The 15939-nt window shown below is 42.1% G+C and overlaps 2 protein-coding genes and 1 long non-coding RNA gene across 6 annotated transcripts; 2 read left to right on the plus strand and 1 right to left on the minus strand.

Moving 5' to 3' along the window:
• The first annotated feature begins 356 nt into the window (after positions 1 to 356).
• Positions 357 to 2562, plus strand: LOC149979871 (uncharacterized). 2 transcript variants are annotated; one of them, XR_016484699.1, is made up of 2 exons: positions 357 to 807; positions 1355 to 2562. It is a non-coding gene; the product is annotated as an uncharacterized LOC149979871 (long non-coding RNA). The 2 variants fall into 2 exon arrangements; XR_016484700.1 differs by having other exon boundaries at positions 372 to 820.
• On the minus strand, positions 2395 to 11895 carry rnft2 (ring finger protein, transmembrane 2). 3 transcript variants are annotated; one of them, XM_090191130.1, is made up of 10 exons: positions 11745 to 11895; positions 11400 to 11479; positions 10706 to 11193; positions 10319 to 10395; positions 10038 to 10138; positions 9277 to 9430; positions 6979 to 7128; positions 5629 to 5694; positions 3456 to 3557; positions 2395 to 3213 (listed from the first exon to the last, which is right to left on the minus strand). In XM_090191130.1, exons 2-10 carry the CDS (start codon positions 11444 to 11446, stop codon positions 3079 to 3081), a joined length of 1320 nt encoding a protein of 439 aa, XP_090047256.1. In that variant the 5' UTR covers positions 11447 to 11479; positions 11745 to 11895; the 3' UTR covers positions 2395 to 3078. The 3 variants fall into 3 exon arrangements, with proteins under 3 accessions (XP_090047256.1, XP_090047257.1, XP_090047255.1); XM_090191131.1 differs by lacking the exon at positions 9277 to 9430 and adding an exon at positions 9708 to 9735; XM_090191129.1 differs by lacking the exons at positions 11400 to 11479; positions 11745 to 11895 and having other exon boundaries at positions 10706 to 11383.
• spring1 (SREBF pathway regulator in golgi 1) lies at positions 11785 to 15840 on the plus strand. Its single transcript, XM_021622138.3, has 5 exons — positions 11785 to 12610; positions 12814 to 12970; positions 13248 to 13399; positions 13682 to 13795; positions 14174 to 15840. Exons 1-5 carry the CDS (start codon positions 12518 to 12520, stop codon positions 14255 to 14257), a joined length of 600 nt encoding a protein of 199 aa, XP_021477813.1. The 5' UTR covers positions 11785 to 12517; the 3' UTR covers positions 14258 to 15840.
• Positions 15841 to 15939: the final 99 nt, after the last annotated feature.

Consider the following 15939-nt stretch of genomic DNA (forward strand, 5'->3'; position numbering starts at 1 on the left):
CACAAAATGTAATTCCTCAGTTTATTATGGGCGCATCGGTCTGTAATAGTGGATTGTTTCATATTTTAATTTCAACAAAGAATAACGTGTACAATGAATAAAGTTTAAATGAAAATACACAATTATTAAAGAAAAAGGTTTATGATCCCGATGGTATACTTTCTAGGTACAGTACTCTCAAATGTATTATACGTATTATTTTACATCCTATGATTATTCAACTAGACCTCTCTTTGACCATTATATCAAACAAAAGCCTATGCGGATAAAATGAGACGACGGGTTTTTAAGAGTTAATGATTACCTCTCTCTTTTGGGAGAATATGATGTAAACCCCTCACACCATGTGACTCTTTAATCATGAATAATATAAGAAAGAGAGAGAGCGAAACAACACAGTCCAGATCTGATCCGTACAGTAAAGAGGATCATATTACCGATGAGTGGATAAGAGGAGGGGACAAGGACAGATAATAAATATAAATAGATTTTTTGAGAACATGTGCTGGCTCCCGATAGACCAGCCTTTGCCTCTACCCGGTGACTCGATTATATGTGCCCAAGGACCCTCACCATGCTCCGGGACCCAGTCGCTCGCCTCCCGCCTCCGGAGGATCGGGGACGAGATGGATAAAACCTGGACGGTTGGCTCTCGAGACAACAGATATTACGATAAACTGGAGTTTAATAGAAAAGTCTACTTTAAACGTTTTGTATGCACAGCAATACAAATCACCGTCCTCATGCTCTTTATCAGAAAGCGACACCTGTAGGTGCGAGACACTGCAAAGGCAAAACCAGCAACCGGTAAGCTTCACAGGTACGCGTCATCACTATTGCCACGTTCAAAACAACTGGGAACTCGGAAAAATACGAGGTCAAATCATGACGTCGGTAATCTTTTGGTCGGAAAGTCGGAGCATTAGAAAGAGGCCCGAGTTCCCGAGTTCGAATTCCGAGTTGAATGACCGTTCAAATGTATTTTTCTCAGTCGGAGCTCGTTTTTGTCCGAGTTCCCAGTTGTTTTGAACTCACTGAAGTCTGAAGTCGGAGACTTCCGAGTTCCCAGTTTCGAGTTGCTTTGAACGCAGCATATGAGTAAAGCAAACAAACTTGGTTGCGAGTATAGACGGTTGATTGTCAACTTTCCCCAACAATGTTCAGCAGGTAAATTGCGGTTATAAATATGTAACTATAGTTGGTGTAAGCTGTAGTTTATTTACAATTTGAGTATGTATAATTTAGTTTTTCATAAGCAAAACTATGTTGGACTATTCAAAGATTATGAAAAAAATCTAAATATGAACTAAATGTTTATAATGCACTAACGTTTGAATTTATTTATCAATTTTAGATGATCCCGAAGAGGAGAGAAAGCTGTCAGAATATTTGCACTGAGAAAATGGATGCCAGCCAGTCAGCCCCAGAGCGCCGAGGTCCAGCGTGCACACTGACATGTCATCATGATAAACATGCCACACATGCAGCTAGACTGTTAGGAACAGGGATTTGAAAAATAAGGAATCTGACCAAAATCAAAGGACATATATTATTTGTACTTTAGGTTGGCTAAGGAAAATGTTGTGCTTCTGAATTCAGGTGACATAACATTATGTCACAGAGATTGAGTAACATTTTCAATTCAAATAATACTTTAGGACATGTGGGTCTAAGATACAGTACTGCGTGAATACATTTCTCGGTTCGCTTTTCCCCCATTTATTAGATCGTTTGACTCATTGCTTTGAATTCATTTGTATTCAGATATGAATTGACGTAACTTTTATCATCACTCTCAATGTCTGGCGGTTCTTCCGAGTAAGGAACGGTGATGTCATTCTCCCCTGACGGTTACCAAAGGAAAAACGTACTTATATTGCCCACGCAACTGTCATACGTTGATGAATTTACACTTGAATTATCGATGCACTATATACGATGTCAATTACCTAACTGAAATATCCTATTGGTATGCAAAAACATACATTTAAGAACGCGTGCAGCCTACTTTTAGGCGCATTGTCTCTTGTGATGGGCATTCTTGGTGCTCAGTGGAACAATTGCACTGTACTTGTTAGATAAGCTTCTGTAATAATAATAGACGATGTAAAGTCTGGGCTTTACCATCACTACAGATGAAAATCCATTTTGATACGATTTTTTTCCTACCGTTTTTTTTTGTTTCTATAGTCATTTATTTTTATTAGGATGAATATCGCTGTGGGCTGTATCAAATATTGATGACTGAAGAAAGGGGAATACATCAACTGTTACATTTCTTGGAACTTTTGAAATTGTCTTGGGGGCTCAGCATTTTGTAGCAGTGTTCATGCAGATAATGTTAATGAAACCGTGCAAGAAACCATGTGCAAATATAAGGGCATGCTATTTATGTTTACAGTCATAAGCTGTTTTTATATATCACAAAAACTGTAGTTTTCACAATTGCAGTGCTGAATCTGTGTCTTTTATAAAGAATGTGTTCTTTACATGCTATTTAAATATGTATTACATTGTGAATTCTGTGCTCAATCTAGGTAATAAAAGTTTGAAAAGTAAAAATGCATTCATGCTATCATTATTATACAATGAGTAATATCGTGACAACATAAAACATTAAATAAATGTTGAACAATACTGCATTAATCATGGTTTAATTGGAAAGTCTGATACACAATGAAAGACAACAGAACCTGTGCCTTTTTCTATAAAGTTTTTGTATTTTAAATAAAATCATTAAACATAAGCTGAATCTACACTACAAGCCAGGTGAAATGCATAAGTAACTAAATAAAACTAAATACATGAGCAAACAAGCAATTGTTGCACTGAGATACTACTATAGGTACCCTTTGCCAGAATACTAACCCATACCACATGGTGCTGGGTCACACTGACATAAGTTAATATTCAATTTCTTTGCAAGACATGGCTGAAGCCAAACTTAGACAAGCAGTGTGATAGGGATAGTGACAGCGGTGTAGAGAAGGTATAGTAACTGACTTGATACATTAATGGCATACTAAATTGGACTCCATAGTGCCCCCCAGTGTCTGGTGGGCATCTGGCCATCAATCACTAGTAGATCTGGACGTGGGCAGATGTGGTGCCGTCCTTCCAGCAGTGCAGGGTCTCTATGACCGCAGATCGACACAGGGGGCACGTTCGCTCACGGTCGAACCACAGACACAGGCACTCCTCACAGAACACATGCTAGAGGGGAGAGAGACAGACAGACAAAATTAAGTTTAACGTTACATGCACTCCTTCACCCATGACATGACACTACTCTACTTACTGTCTACACCACAGATTGCCCACAATATCACACAACCAGCTGTTGGTAAAAAATGACAACCTGACACAAATGTAACATAGAACTCTTAGCAGTGAATAACATACTAGTGAGGATAGTAGCTAGAGACAGGGCCATGGGTTCATATATGTCCCCTCACCTGACAGAGAAGAACGATGGGGTCTCTGAAGTCGCCCTGACAAATAGCACACACGTCTCCGGCTTCACTGCACTGCTGGCTGCTGGCTCTCACACCATAACTCTGTGGGTGATAGAGCAGCAACTAGGTGGTCACAAAGAGGCAAAGGCAGGTAGGCTAGCGGTTAACCGAAAGGCTGCCGATAACCAAACGTTTGCTGGTTTCGAATCCCCGAGCCGAATAGGTGAAAAATCGGTCGATGTGCCCTTTGACCAATGCACGTAAACCCTAATTGCTCCTGCACGTCGCTCTGGATAAGAGTGTCTACTAAATTACTAAATAATATATATATTTTTTTTAAATGTAAATGTGTACATTCCCATTCCATACAAGGTCAACTTAGTGTACAGTGGGGCAAAAAAGTATTTAGTCAGCCACCAATTGTGCAAGTTCTCCCACTTAAAAAGATGAGAGAGGCCTGTAATTTTCATCATAGGTACACTTCAACTATGGCAGACAAAATGAGGGAAAAACATCCAGAAAATCACATTGTAGGATTTTTAATGAATTTATTTGCAAATTATGGTGGAAAATAAGTATTTGGTCACCTACAAACAAGCAAGATTTCTGGCTCTCACAGACCTGTAACTTCTTCTTTAAGAGGCTCCTCTGTCCTCCACTCATTACCTGTATAAATGGCACCTGTTTGAACTGGATATCAGTATAAAAGACCTGTCCACAACCTCAAACAGTCACACTCCAAACTCCACTATGGCCAAGACCAAAGAGCTGTCAAAGGACACCAGAAACAAAATTGTAGACCTGCACCAGGCTGGGAAGACTGAATCTGCAATAGGTAAGCAGCTTGGTTTGAAGAAATCAACTGTGGGAGCAATTATTAGGAAATTAGGAAGACATATTAGGAAGACATACAAGACCACTGATAATCTCCCTCGATCTGGGGCTCCACGCAAGATCTCACCCCGTGGGGTCAAAATGATCACAAGAATGGTGAGCAAAAATCCCAGAACCACACGGGGGGACCTGCAGAGAGCTGGGACCAAAGTAACAAAGCCTACCATCAGTAACACACTACGCCGCCAGGGACTCAAATCCTGCAGTCCCAGACGTGTCCCCCTGCTTAAGCCAGTACATGTCCAGGCCCGTCTGAAGTTTGCTAGAGAGCATTTGGATGATCCAGAAGAAGATTGGGAGAATGTCATATGGTCAGATGAAACCAAAATATAACTTTTTGGTAAAAACTCAACTCGTCGTGTTTGGAGGACAAAGAATGCTGAGTTGCATCCGAAGAACACCATACCTACTGTGAAGCATGGGGGTGGAAACATCATGCTTTGGGGTTGTTTTTCTGCAAAGGGACCAGGACGACTGATCCGTGTAAAGGAAAGAATGAATGGGGCCATGCATCGTGAGATTTTGAGTGAAAACCTCCTTCCATCAGCATGGGCATTGAAGAAGAAACGTGGCTGGGTCTTTCAGCATGACAATGATCCCAAACACACCGCCCGGGCAACGAAGGAGTGGCTTCGTAAGAAGCATTTCAAGGTCCTGGAGTGGCCTAGCCAGTCTCCAGATCTCAACCCCATAGAAAATCTTTGGAGGGAGTTGAAAGTCCGTGTTGCCCAGCAACAGCCCCAAAACATCACTGCTCTAGAAGAGATCTGCATGGAGGAATGGGCCAAAATACCAGCAACAGTGTGTGAAAACCTTGTGAAGATTTACAGAAAACGTTTGACCTCTGTCATTGCCAACAAAGGGTATATAACAAAGTATTGAGGAAAGCTTTTGTTATTGACCAAATACTTATTTTCCACCATAATTTGCAAATAAACTCCAAATAAAAATCCTAAAATTTGATTTTCTGGATTTTTTTCTCATTTTGTCTGTCATAGTTGAAGTGTACCTATGATGAAAATTACAGGCCTGACTCATCTTTTTAAGTGGGAGAACTTGCACAATTGGTGGCTGACTAAATACTTTTTTGCCCCACTGTATATCTAATAATGTATATGTAGTAATATAACTCAATCAGAGTGCAAGATCAGGCACAACCAGTTGACAGTTCAAGGTGTACTACTTTAGCTAGAAATATTACTTCCATGGCTATAGGATAGTGAAGTGGGCTGCCAATTGACGCAGATACTTGTATTTACAAAAAGTAATAATTTCTCACCTGAGAACTGCAGAGAATTGCCATGGCCTTGCGTATGGCTGATACTCGTCCACAGAGGTCAAACGACTGAAAGAGAAACACACACAGTCAAGGCTCTAGAATCGGGTGCATTAGTGCAGGGATGGAAAAAAAACCTGCACCTCCAGCTTTCCAGGAACAGAGTTGGTGACCACTGAATTTTATCCTGAAAACATTACAAAATTCTAACTTATGACGTTCTTTCTAACTAACACAATTCTCTACTAGGTCAATATATTTTGGTTCCTTTTATATTCTTAACTGAATGAAATGTTCTATTCTTTAACCACTCAGTGAGGTGCAGTGTCCTGTCCCATTTTGCAACCTTCTGAGGGCACACATCTATGAACAACTATGACTAAATTTCTCCAGTGTCTCATCTCAACCCATAATACTTTCAAAGCTGTAGCCACCCATGATGTCTTCATGCTTTAGCCTATTTATCATGCATTTCTTGCACATACACTACCCCCACCCACCCGCATTTAGCAATCACAATACCAACAACTCCATTAAATATACAGAGTTGAATATAACTGAATATGACTCCATTGAACAGGCTACTCCAACAACATTGAATATAACTACCACCACCTACACATAAAGGAGTGTGAGTTATTTTAGCGCTACGTTACCTTGTAGAGGCTGTGGGCGAGTTATATTAGCGCTACGTTACCTTGTAGAGGCTGTGGGTAAGTTATATTAGCGCTACGTTATCTTGTAGAGGCTGTGGGCGAGTTATATTAGCGCTACGTTATATTGTAGAGGCTGAGTGTGAGTTATATTAGCGCTACGTTACCTTGTAGAGGCTGAGTGTGAGTTATATTAGCGCTACGTTACCTTGTAGAGGTTGAGTGTGAGTTATATTAGCGCTACGTTACCTTGTAGAGGCTGAGTGTGAGTTATATTAGCGCTACGTTACCTTGTAGAGGCTGAGTGTGAGTTATATTAGCGCTACGTTACCTTGTAGAGGCTGAGTGTGAGTTATATTAGCGTTACGTAACCTTGTAGAGGCTGAGTATGAGTTATATTAGCGCTACGTTACCTTGTAGAGACTGTGGGTGAGTTATATTAGCGCTACGTTACCTTGTAGAGGCTGAGGGTGAGTTATATTAGCGCTACGTTACCTTGTAGAGACTGTGGGTGAGTTATATTAGCGCTACGTTACCTTGTAGAGGCTGAGGGTGAGTTATATTAGCGCTACGTTACCTTGTAGAGGCTGTGGGTGAGTTATATTAGCGCTACGTTACCTTGTAGAGGCTGTGGGCGAGTTATATTAGCGCTACGTTACCTTGTAGAGGCTGTGGGTGAGTTATATTAGCGCTACGTTACCTTGCAGAGGCTGTAGCTGATAATGAGCATGGCTCCTAGGAAGTAGCTGGTGGACGGGTCCTCTCCCATGATGTACTTGTACCACAGCTGGATGGGCACTAAGGCCCTGAACAACTGACTCAGCTCCTCTATCACCAGGTAGAACTTACCCTGCGACATACACACACATGGAGGAAGGACACTGATAAGACATTGGAAATGCATGTTTTATGTTTCATCTGAACAATGTCTGTGGTTTGAGATGGTGTGAAAAAGAGAAATACAGAAAAGAGGTTTCATCACAAACTAATTTTAATCTTCAAAGACAAGTGTATATTTCCTCAATATAGAGTCAGTTTTTCATTAAGTTAAGTAAACGGCCAAAAAGCAGCACATATAAGGCTAGCTCTAGTCCTATCTGTTGAGCAGCAGCACACTGCAAGCAACAAGCTCCAGCCTAAGCATGGCCACCGGCGAGGGCTCCGCAGGCTCTGCAGCTTCACAGCAGTAAAGGCAATTTCCCCACACTGCAAGAGAAACTGGCAGCCACACGGCTCTCTTCACCTGCTACCCACACAGTTCAGCCCTAGGCAAGTCAACCTGTGGGGGCAGCCATCAAAATATGGCTCTTTAAGAGGCCACTCCTCCTCGCTCTCCAATGGATGCCACAGGGGAAGCCAGGAGGACAAGGCGACAGTACTCTTCAAAAATAAAAAGTTCCTGTTGTTGCTGTGTGTGTGGGAGGAGTGGGGGGGTTCAAAAACAGAAGGCCAACACTAACAGGAAATGGATTCCCAATGGCATCACAGTATGTATAATGGTTATGTGGATATCACTTGACAGAGATTAATCACTCTGGGTTGGAAACCCTGTAGCAGAGACACTGAGGGTGGGAGACCTCCGCAAGCAGGAAATTCATCTTTCCTCATTGTTGTCCCCCCCCCACACACACACTGGATGTGTCAAACAAAAGCTGGACTCCAGCCAGAAACTTTGAGCCATGGCAGCAGTTCCAACACATTCTGGGACTTCCTGCTGGGTTTTTTTCATTAGTGACGCTGACCTCTCAGACTACCAATCAAAACCTAACCAGCAGTTAGGGTACGCCACTGTTATGAGTTATCCCCCTCAGCTGCTAAAAACATGTTTTCATTAAATCTTGCTTCAAGTGGATGCATGGATACTAGAAAATACATTTCCCTGGAGTGGAGTGCACTGACAGTGCCAACAATGTAGCCAGCCAAGGAGCAATGTTGAAGAAACAGCAGAGCAAACTAAATCAAATAATAAATCAATGTACATGTGTCTGGTGTGTCTTTTTCTGTAGGGGGGGGGGGGGGGGGGGGCAGAGGATGGAGGCTGAGGTGGGGGTCGGTCGGTCGGTTTAGTGATTGCGTGGCGTGGGCTTCCCCAGCAGCCGAAAGTGAGGGGTAGTGGGAGCACACACACACACGCACACACACACCACAGTAATGGTCCAGCCCCAGGGAGTGATGACCTCACCCCTGCAGTCCCCCAGGATGAATGAGCTCAGTGGCAGCCGCCTAATTCTCAGATTGGCCTGTTTATTAGCCGAGTCAAAACCAATGATGTATATAAACCCTGGATTGCTGATTTTATGTATTGGCCATTGAGAGGCTTTGAAGCCACCAGTCAGCAATTGTGGCACTCCCCAGTAGGAGCAACCGTTCATAGGAATTAATGGAATTCTACAGTATTTCAATTAAATGTTTCATGGTCAAAATGACATGTATTTAAATATTTGTTGTTGTAGTGGGGCCAGTGGCATTAGTAATCTCAAAAAGATATAGTTTAAGCAAACATTTTATATATTTTTAAAATATATGTTTAGCTCACATGTAATTTAAAAGTATGCATTAAGGTGTCTGTAACAGAATAAATGTGGCAAAAACAAATAGACATTAATAAATACATGTCTATAGATTCCAGAATAGATTTTAACAACGGTATAGGAATGCCAATATGGAGGCACGGTGGCCTCAACACAGCGCCCCCTATCAGTCATCTAGTGTATGTATAAATCACTTGTCAAAACATACTGTGAGCCCCAGGTGCAAAACCTGCACACTGATAGAACACATACAGATACACAATCACAGACACACACTCTTTCTGTGACCACAGGTTATTATAAGCAAAACTGTCATGTGGATAAGACATCAATACACACACTGCCACACTGTGACCCCAAGGACATGAGGGAAACTTTAATGAATATAAAACACACACTAGCTGTAACCCTGAGGATAACAGTAAAAACTTTGATGAATATAAAAACACACTAACACAGGCTCTTACCCTGGATTTGAAGGCCAGGAGGATCTTGGGTAGAAACAGGATGAAGCACTTCAGACCGATTGTAAAGTACTTGAGAACAAAGTCGGTGATCCCCACCGCCCAGATTAGATCAAAGAAGTCAAAGCTGTTTATGTTGGGCTTTGCAAACATCAGACTGATTTTTTTTGGGGGGGAGGGGGGGGGCAGAGATGAGACAGATTTCAGTACTTTACAGGTTGAGGTTTGATTGTGGATGAATGTGATACCTTATGTTTGGTCTTGTCTCTAATGGTTACAAGGGACACATTCATGGATCAACAGAGGACAGTAACAAAAATGAACAACATGACTAAAAATGTGGAGGAAAAAACAAAATGTGGAGGACAAAACAAAATGGAGGACAAAACAAAATGTGAAAACAGGTGAAATGATAAACGAAAATCAATACTCACAGGACAAGAAGGCACATGGTAACATAACCTAAAGACAATGAAAATCATATTACAACAACAAAAAGGACAAAACTGAATGAATAAATTACCACAGTCATTCTGTATACAGATCGATGAGAAAGAAAATAATATCAGAGGTAAATGTCAATGTCAGCCAACTGTAAACCATTAGTCCTAAATATTGGGTGGTTGACAATGTTGGGTTTTTAGTGCAATGTAAGGTCTTCAGTGCAATGCAAGGTTTTCAGTGCAATGTAAGGTTTTCAGTGCAATGTAAGGTTTTCAGTGCAATACCATAAGAAAGAACCACAAGACATGGTTTTACCCTACCTGTTGTACAGCTCCTCAGCACTGAATGTGTAGTAGAGATACACTATGTTTCCAGATAGGAACATGATCATCCAGAGAGCTACAACCACAGACCTCTCCTCCTGATATGCACAGACAGACAAATAGTAAATAATCAAATGCTTTACTAATCACCAATGTACGCATATTCTCACTTTCTCTCGGGCTAGCTATTTACATAGATCGATAACACTCAAATAATGTTTATAAAAAGTATCAGAGTTATGCTCTCATATCAAAGTTGTACAAAAGGTGAAAATTACCCGCAGTGACACCTGGTGCTTGAATGATGAATTGGCGAAGGCAAACGTGCTGGCCATCCCAATACAGACAGCAATACCTACCAGAGAGAAACAGAAGAGTTACCAGTCAGTCACACACAGTATCTGACACGTCCAAAGTTTCCTTATTCTACTTATTCCACAAAACGACCGACTCCAATACTATACAATTACCAAGCAACTACTAACAAAAACATTGTCATTAGTGTAGTCTTTATATCAGTCTAGTATATCTGTGTAGTATTTATATCAGTGAGGTATTTATCAGTATAGTATTTATTTCAGTGTAGTATATCAGTGTAGTATTGGTATTACTACACACGTGTAAGAGTCATTTTTTTATTTATTGCGATCTAAAACCAGTCTTACCGAGCTTGTGCTGAAAACACACTTTAGCCAGGAGGATCAGGATGAACGGGAACCCCCTCTGTAGCCAGGTGACTACAGGCTTCAGCTCCGACAAGGCCGGGGCCGGTGTAGAGGGGTCTTCCGAGGCCTCCTCCCTGTTCCCATGCCTCTCTCCGGATGTACGGTGCTGTAGTGGTTGGTGGAAGTGGTGGTGGTTGTGATGATGGTGCGGGGGCGGGCGGGGGAGGTAGGGCCCACACTCAGAGCGGTGTGGCCCCCCTTCCTCCCTGGAGGAGGCAGTCATCTGGATGAAGACGTCTGGAGGAGTCCCCAGAACAAGACCAGCCGCCTGGAAGTTTGCGGAGGGCACACCAGATCCCGAGGGAACCCCGACCCCAACCAGGCCGGAGAAGAGCTGCTGGGGGGAGGTGGGCGAGTCGGGTTTCAGGCAGTCAAACACACCTCCTTCGTCCAGGCTGCTTTCTGATCCAAGGGTTTGGCTACGGCTCCTGGAGAGCAGAGAGAGGATCAGCTGCATCTTTTGACGGTTCAAAGACTGTTGTCTATTGTTTATTTCTTGCATTGCCTTTCAATGGATTTGGCTCCCGAAGTTAACCAGTTATATAAATATATATATTCAATCCTCTTTAGTGCACAATTTCAGGTTGTGATGATGAACCTGCAAATGCCTGTGTCCTAGGACGTGAACTCAAACCTTTCAGAGGGCATGCCATCCGTGTTGCTGCTGTGTCTTCTCTGCATGGCACATCCAGTTCATACCCGAGTGATCCAGGGCTATGGTGGGGTGCAGACAGACACACAGACTGCAATAAGTGCATACAAGTACAACGCCGCAAGGAGAGTATCGATGGTTGGATAGACTTTATTGCAACAATTAGCTAACCGCAGATAGCTAACGCTAACTAGCTATGATGGTTGGCAGTCGCACCATCACGCCACCATTTACATGTACAGTACAATGGTTTACTGGTTTCTCTATTGCATGATTTATATGCATGATTCTTAGTTAATATTTGTCCACGGCAATTGTTGGTCTCACCTGAATCATCGTTTTGTTTATTCTTCTCATTCCCATGTAGTTATTTTGCCTACACACCCCTGCGGCTTGCCTGGCCTGGCTCGCGACGATGTTTTTCCTGTATGACGTCAATGACATTCAACTCGGCCAATCAGCGTTCACTTTCCCACCACACATCCGTGTTAGGGAATTGTTTTGATGGTGGACGTCAGATTTCATGGGGAAAACGTTGCTTATTTTCTAAGCTTTCTCGGTCATTTATCTGAAGGCAACGTCAACAATATATGTTATTTGTCAGTAGGGGTTGTTTTGTAGAGTTATAGCCAGCTAACTAGCTAATGCATCTCACGGCAGGTAACGTTAGCTAGCTAATGTTAACTGTCAGTCTAGCTAGCTGGGTGAGTAGTTAGCCTAGCATCGTTAGCTTGTTTCCAGCGACGCAGGCTAACAAAGCAGTCTTTATCTTAAACGGCTAGCGAATGTGTACGTTACTTTGTAGCTACCTAACTAGCACAGCTGTGGTCCTTCTCTACAGCGTATTTATATACAGATAGCTAGCTAACGTTATTTACCACGGTTTCTTGCCTAGCTTTGCTAACTAGCCAGCAAAATGGGTTAGGTTGTGGTGTTGACCAAACGAAGCTCAGTTATTGAACGTGATTTCTAAACTGCCAATCATAACCAGACACCCCAGTTGAACCAGAAATTTCTAGCTACCATATGGTTTATCCAGCTAATATTATCTAGTTAGCATTGCTGCAATCCAATCAGGGATCTTCCAATAACGTCATGCCATGGTGCTAAGAAGGTTACTGAGAAAACGTTGGGTGCTAGGTGTGGTGTTTGGACTGTCTTTGATCTACTTCCTAACCAGCACCCTGAAACAGGTATTTAAACTCTTGACATCTCATGTTTATATTTAGTCCACAGAACACAGATTTATGAATACATTTGATTGATATGAGGTCCAGCTCTAGGCTATACTAGTTTGTCAAACCACACCTGACTATCTATCTGTCATGCTGCAAGGTCTTGACTTTTGGCTATACAAGATGTGTGTGTGAGATATATATTGTGATGTGTTATGCAGGAGGAGAGAACCATACGGGATCGCAACCTGTTGGAGGCCAGGGACCCGGATCACCGGATCCCATGGAAAGTCAGGTTCAACCTGGGCAACAGTAGCAGGCAGATCACTCAGTGCCGGAACTCCATTCAGGGCAAAACTCTGCTCACAGATGAACTGGGTGAGTTATGAACCTAACTGGACTCATTCACTCACTTGTTATCCCTTAGGGAATAACGCCTCTTTCTCCAACAGTTTTTTCTGTGATTCCTCACAATCTCCTCACCTTCTTTTCAACCATATTTGAGAAGAATGCCCAAGGTCCCTCCCCTCTGTTCTTCTTCCCCAATGCGTTTTAAGGAAAGATGATGTGAGAAAAGCCCCTATATTGAGGTATTATAAAATACCACTTCAATATTCAAGTCACTAATCCATTGTACATGTGAATGTCCCCACAGGTTATGTGTGTGACAGAAACGATCTGCTGGTGAATGGTTGCTGTAATGTCAATGCCCCCAGCTCAAAACAGTACATTTGTAAAAGCTGTCTGGCCAACGGCTGCTGCAACATCTACGAGCACTGTGTGTCCTGCTGCCTCCAGCCTGATAAGGTATTCAAGCTGTGGCACTGTTGTTGAGCTGCATCCAACAGCAAAATGTTTTGTTCCAAATGAGAATTTGCATCTTTTGCATGTACATCTTTTGGGTGCATGGCTTTTCGGGCAATGGAGTCAGATCTCTATCTTACCCTGACATCTTTAACTTTACGTTGTTTTCATCTGAACATTTTGCAGGGGTTGTATTATGACTAATCCATGTGAGACGTACCAGATTTTGATCTGACTGTTGCACCTCTACTCCTCTCTCTCTCTCTCATATTCTCTCCTTCTCAGCAACCTCTTCTAGAGAGTTTCCTGAACAGAGCTGCAGATGGCTTCCAGAACCTATTCACAGCCGTGGAGGACCACTTTGAGCTGTGTTTAGCCAAGTGTCGGACTTCATCGCAGGTAGGTTGAGTTGTCTACATGAAACAAACAAGGATAACCTTGCCCAGATTCACAAAACACTTCTTACGCAAAAATGTAAGAAGCTTCTTAATAAATAAGAAAAAAATAAGTTAGTTTGTAAGTGCAATTCTTCAACAAGATTGAATGATTTTCTTATGAAGCTTCTTAAGATGTGTGTTGCTAGGCAACTGATTTAGCTAGCTTTTATCGAAAAAAATGGCAGTTAATGAGAAATGTATTCTTAAGGTTTTGTGAATCTGGGCCCATTTCTCTGATCACTCCCTGACCCTACCCACATCCTGTCATGCAGAGATGGCACGAGAGATTGATGTAAAACATTCTAATGGTTGTGTTTACCCTCTCTTTTTGCTCCTGAAGAGTGTCCAACATGAAAATACCTACAGAAATCCACAAGCAAAATACTGTTATGGAGAAAGTCCACCCGAACTCCTGCCTATATGATTGTTTGGACCTACGATACTGTATATAAACTAATAACGGTCCTCTGGGACCTACAAGACTGTATAGAAACTAATAACGGTCCTCTGGTACCTACGAGACTGTATTGAAACTAATAATGGTCCTCTGGGACCTACGAGACTGTATAGAAACTAATAACGGTCCTCTGGTACCTACGAGACTGTATTGAAACTAATAACGGTCCTCTGGGACCTACGAGACTGTATAGAAACTAATAACGGTCCTCTGGTACCTACAAGACTGTATAGAAACTAATAACGGTCCTCTGGGACCTACGAGACTGTATAGAAACTAATAACGGTCCTCTGGGACCTACGAGACTGTATAGAAACTAATAACGGTCCTCTGGGACCTACGAGACTGTATAGAAACTAATAACGGTCCTCTGGGACCTACGAGACTGTATAGAAACTAATAACGGCCCTCTGGGACCTACGAGACTGTATAGAAACTAATAACGGTCCTCTGGGACCTACGAGACTGTATAGAAACTAATAACGGTCCTCTGGGACCTACGAGACTGTATAGAAACTAATAACGGCCCTCTGGGACCTACGAGACTGTATAGAAACTAATAACGGTCCTCTGGGACCTACGAGACTGTATAGAAACTAATAACGGTCCTCTGGGACCTACGAGACTGTATTGAAACTAATAATGGTCCTCTGGGACCTACGAGACTGTATAGAAACTATTAATGGTCCTCTGGGACCTACGAGACTGTATAGAAACTATTAATGGTCCTCTGGGACCTACGAGACTGTATAGAAACTAATAACGGTCCACTGGGACCTACGAGACTGTATTGAAACTAATAATGGTCCTCTGGGACCTACGAGACTGTATATAAACTAATAACGGTCCTCTGGGACCTACGAGACTGTATTGAAACTAATAATGGTCCTCTGGGTCCTACGAGACTGTATTGAAACTAATAATGGTTGTCTGGGACTTACGAGAATGTAAAAAGAACTTAAGAGTCCAACTAAGAGCCAAGAGACACACCTTGATACTCCGTGGGAAGACGGGATTCCCCTTCATCTTGTGTCGACATAATGGCCTTGAAACGTCAGACACCATACGGTGCTTAACAGATGAGAGCCACCAAGAACACCAAACCCTGTATAGAGGGGATTTGACTGACAATAACGGACGCCATGTTGAACCTTTTGATAAAGTAATGAGAGTAACAGTCTCTACATATGGCTCTGAAGAACACTATCGTAACCTCACAACAATGGACAAATACTGTATGTGATATAGCTATATTATTTACACTTCATAAGTGCATAGCTTCATAACTTCATCAGTGATGATCATCAGGGCTCATTAGACCAGTTAGGATTCACCTCATGCTGCCATTGTTTCACATTATGGTCATGTTCATTAGGGCACGCAACAGAAAATGTTTAAAAATGTTTGAGTCTCACATGTTTTAGTCTGTTCGGTGCAAAATGAACACGACCCATGTTATAAAGGTCTGTATTTAATGCCTGACGATATACTGAAGGTTGTTATTGGTTGTTTAGTCCTTATTGTTGAATATAAAAACAAACTATAAAGAATGTGTCTACTTTTGTGTGTAGTGGTGCATGAAAATTGACTGACTGGTTATTTAATAAAGTGACTGTGAAAGTTATCGGCTCACAGTTTACATTGCGCAG

This window comes from Oncorhynchus mykiss, chromosome 11 (genome assembly GCF_057628025.1).
Source record: "Oncorhynchus mykiss isolate SJ-2025 chromosome 11, ASM5762802v1, whole genome shotgun sequence".
Lineage (NCBI taxonomy): Eukaryota > Metazoa > Chordata > Actinopteri > Salmoniformes > Salmonidae > Oncorhynchus > Oncorhynchus mykiss.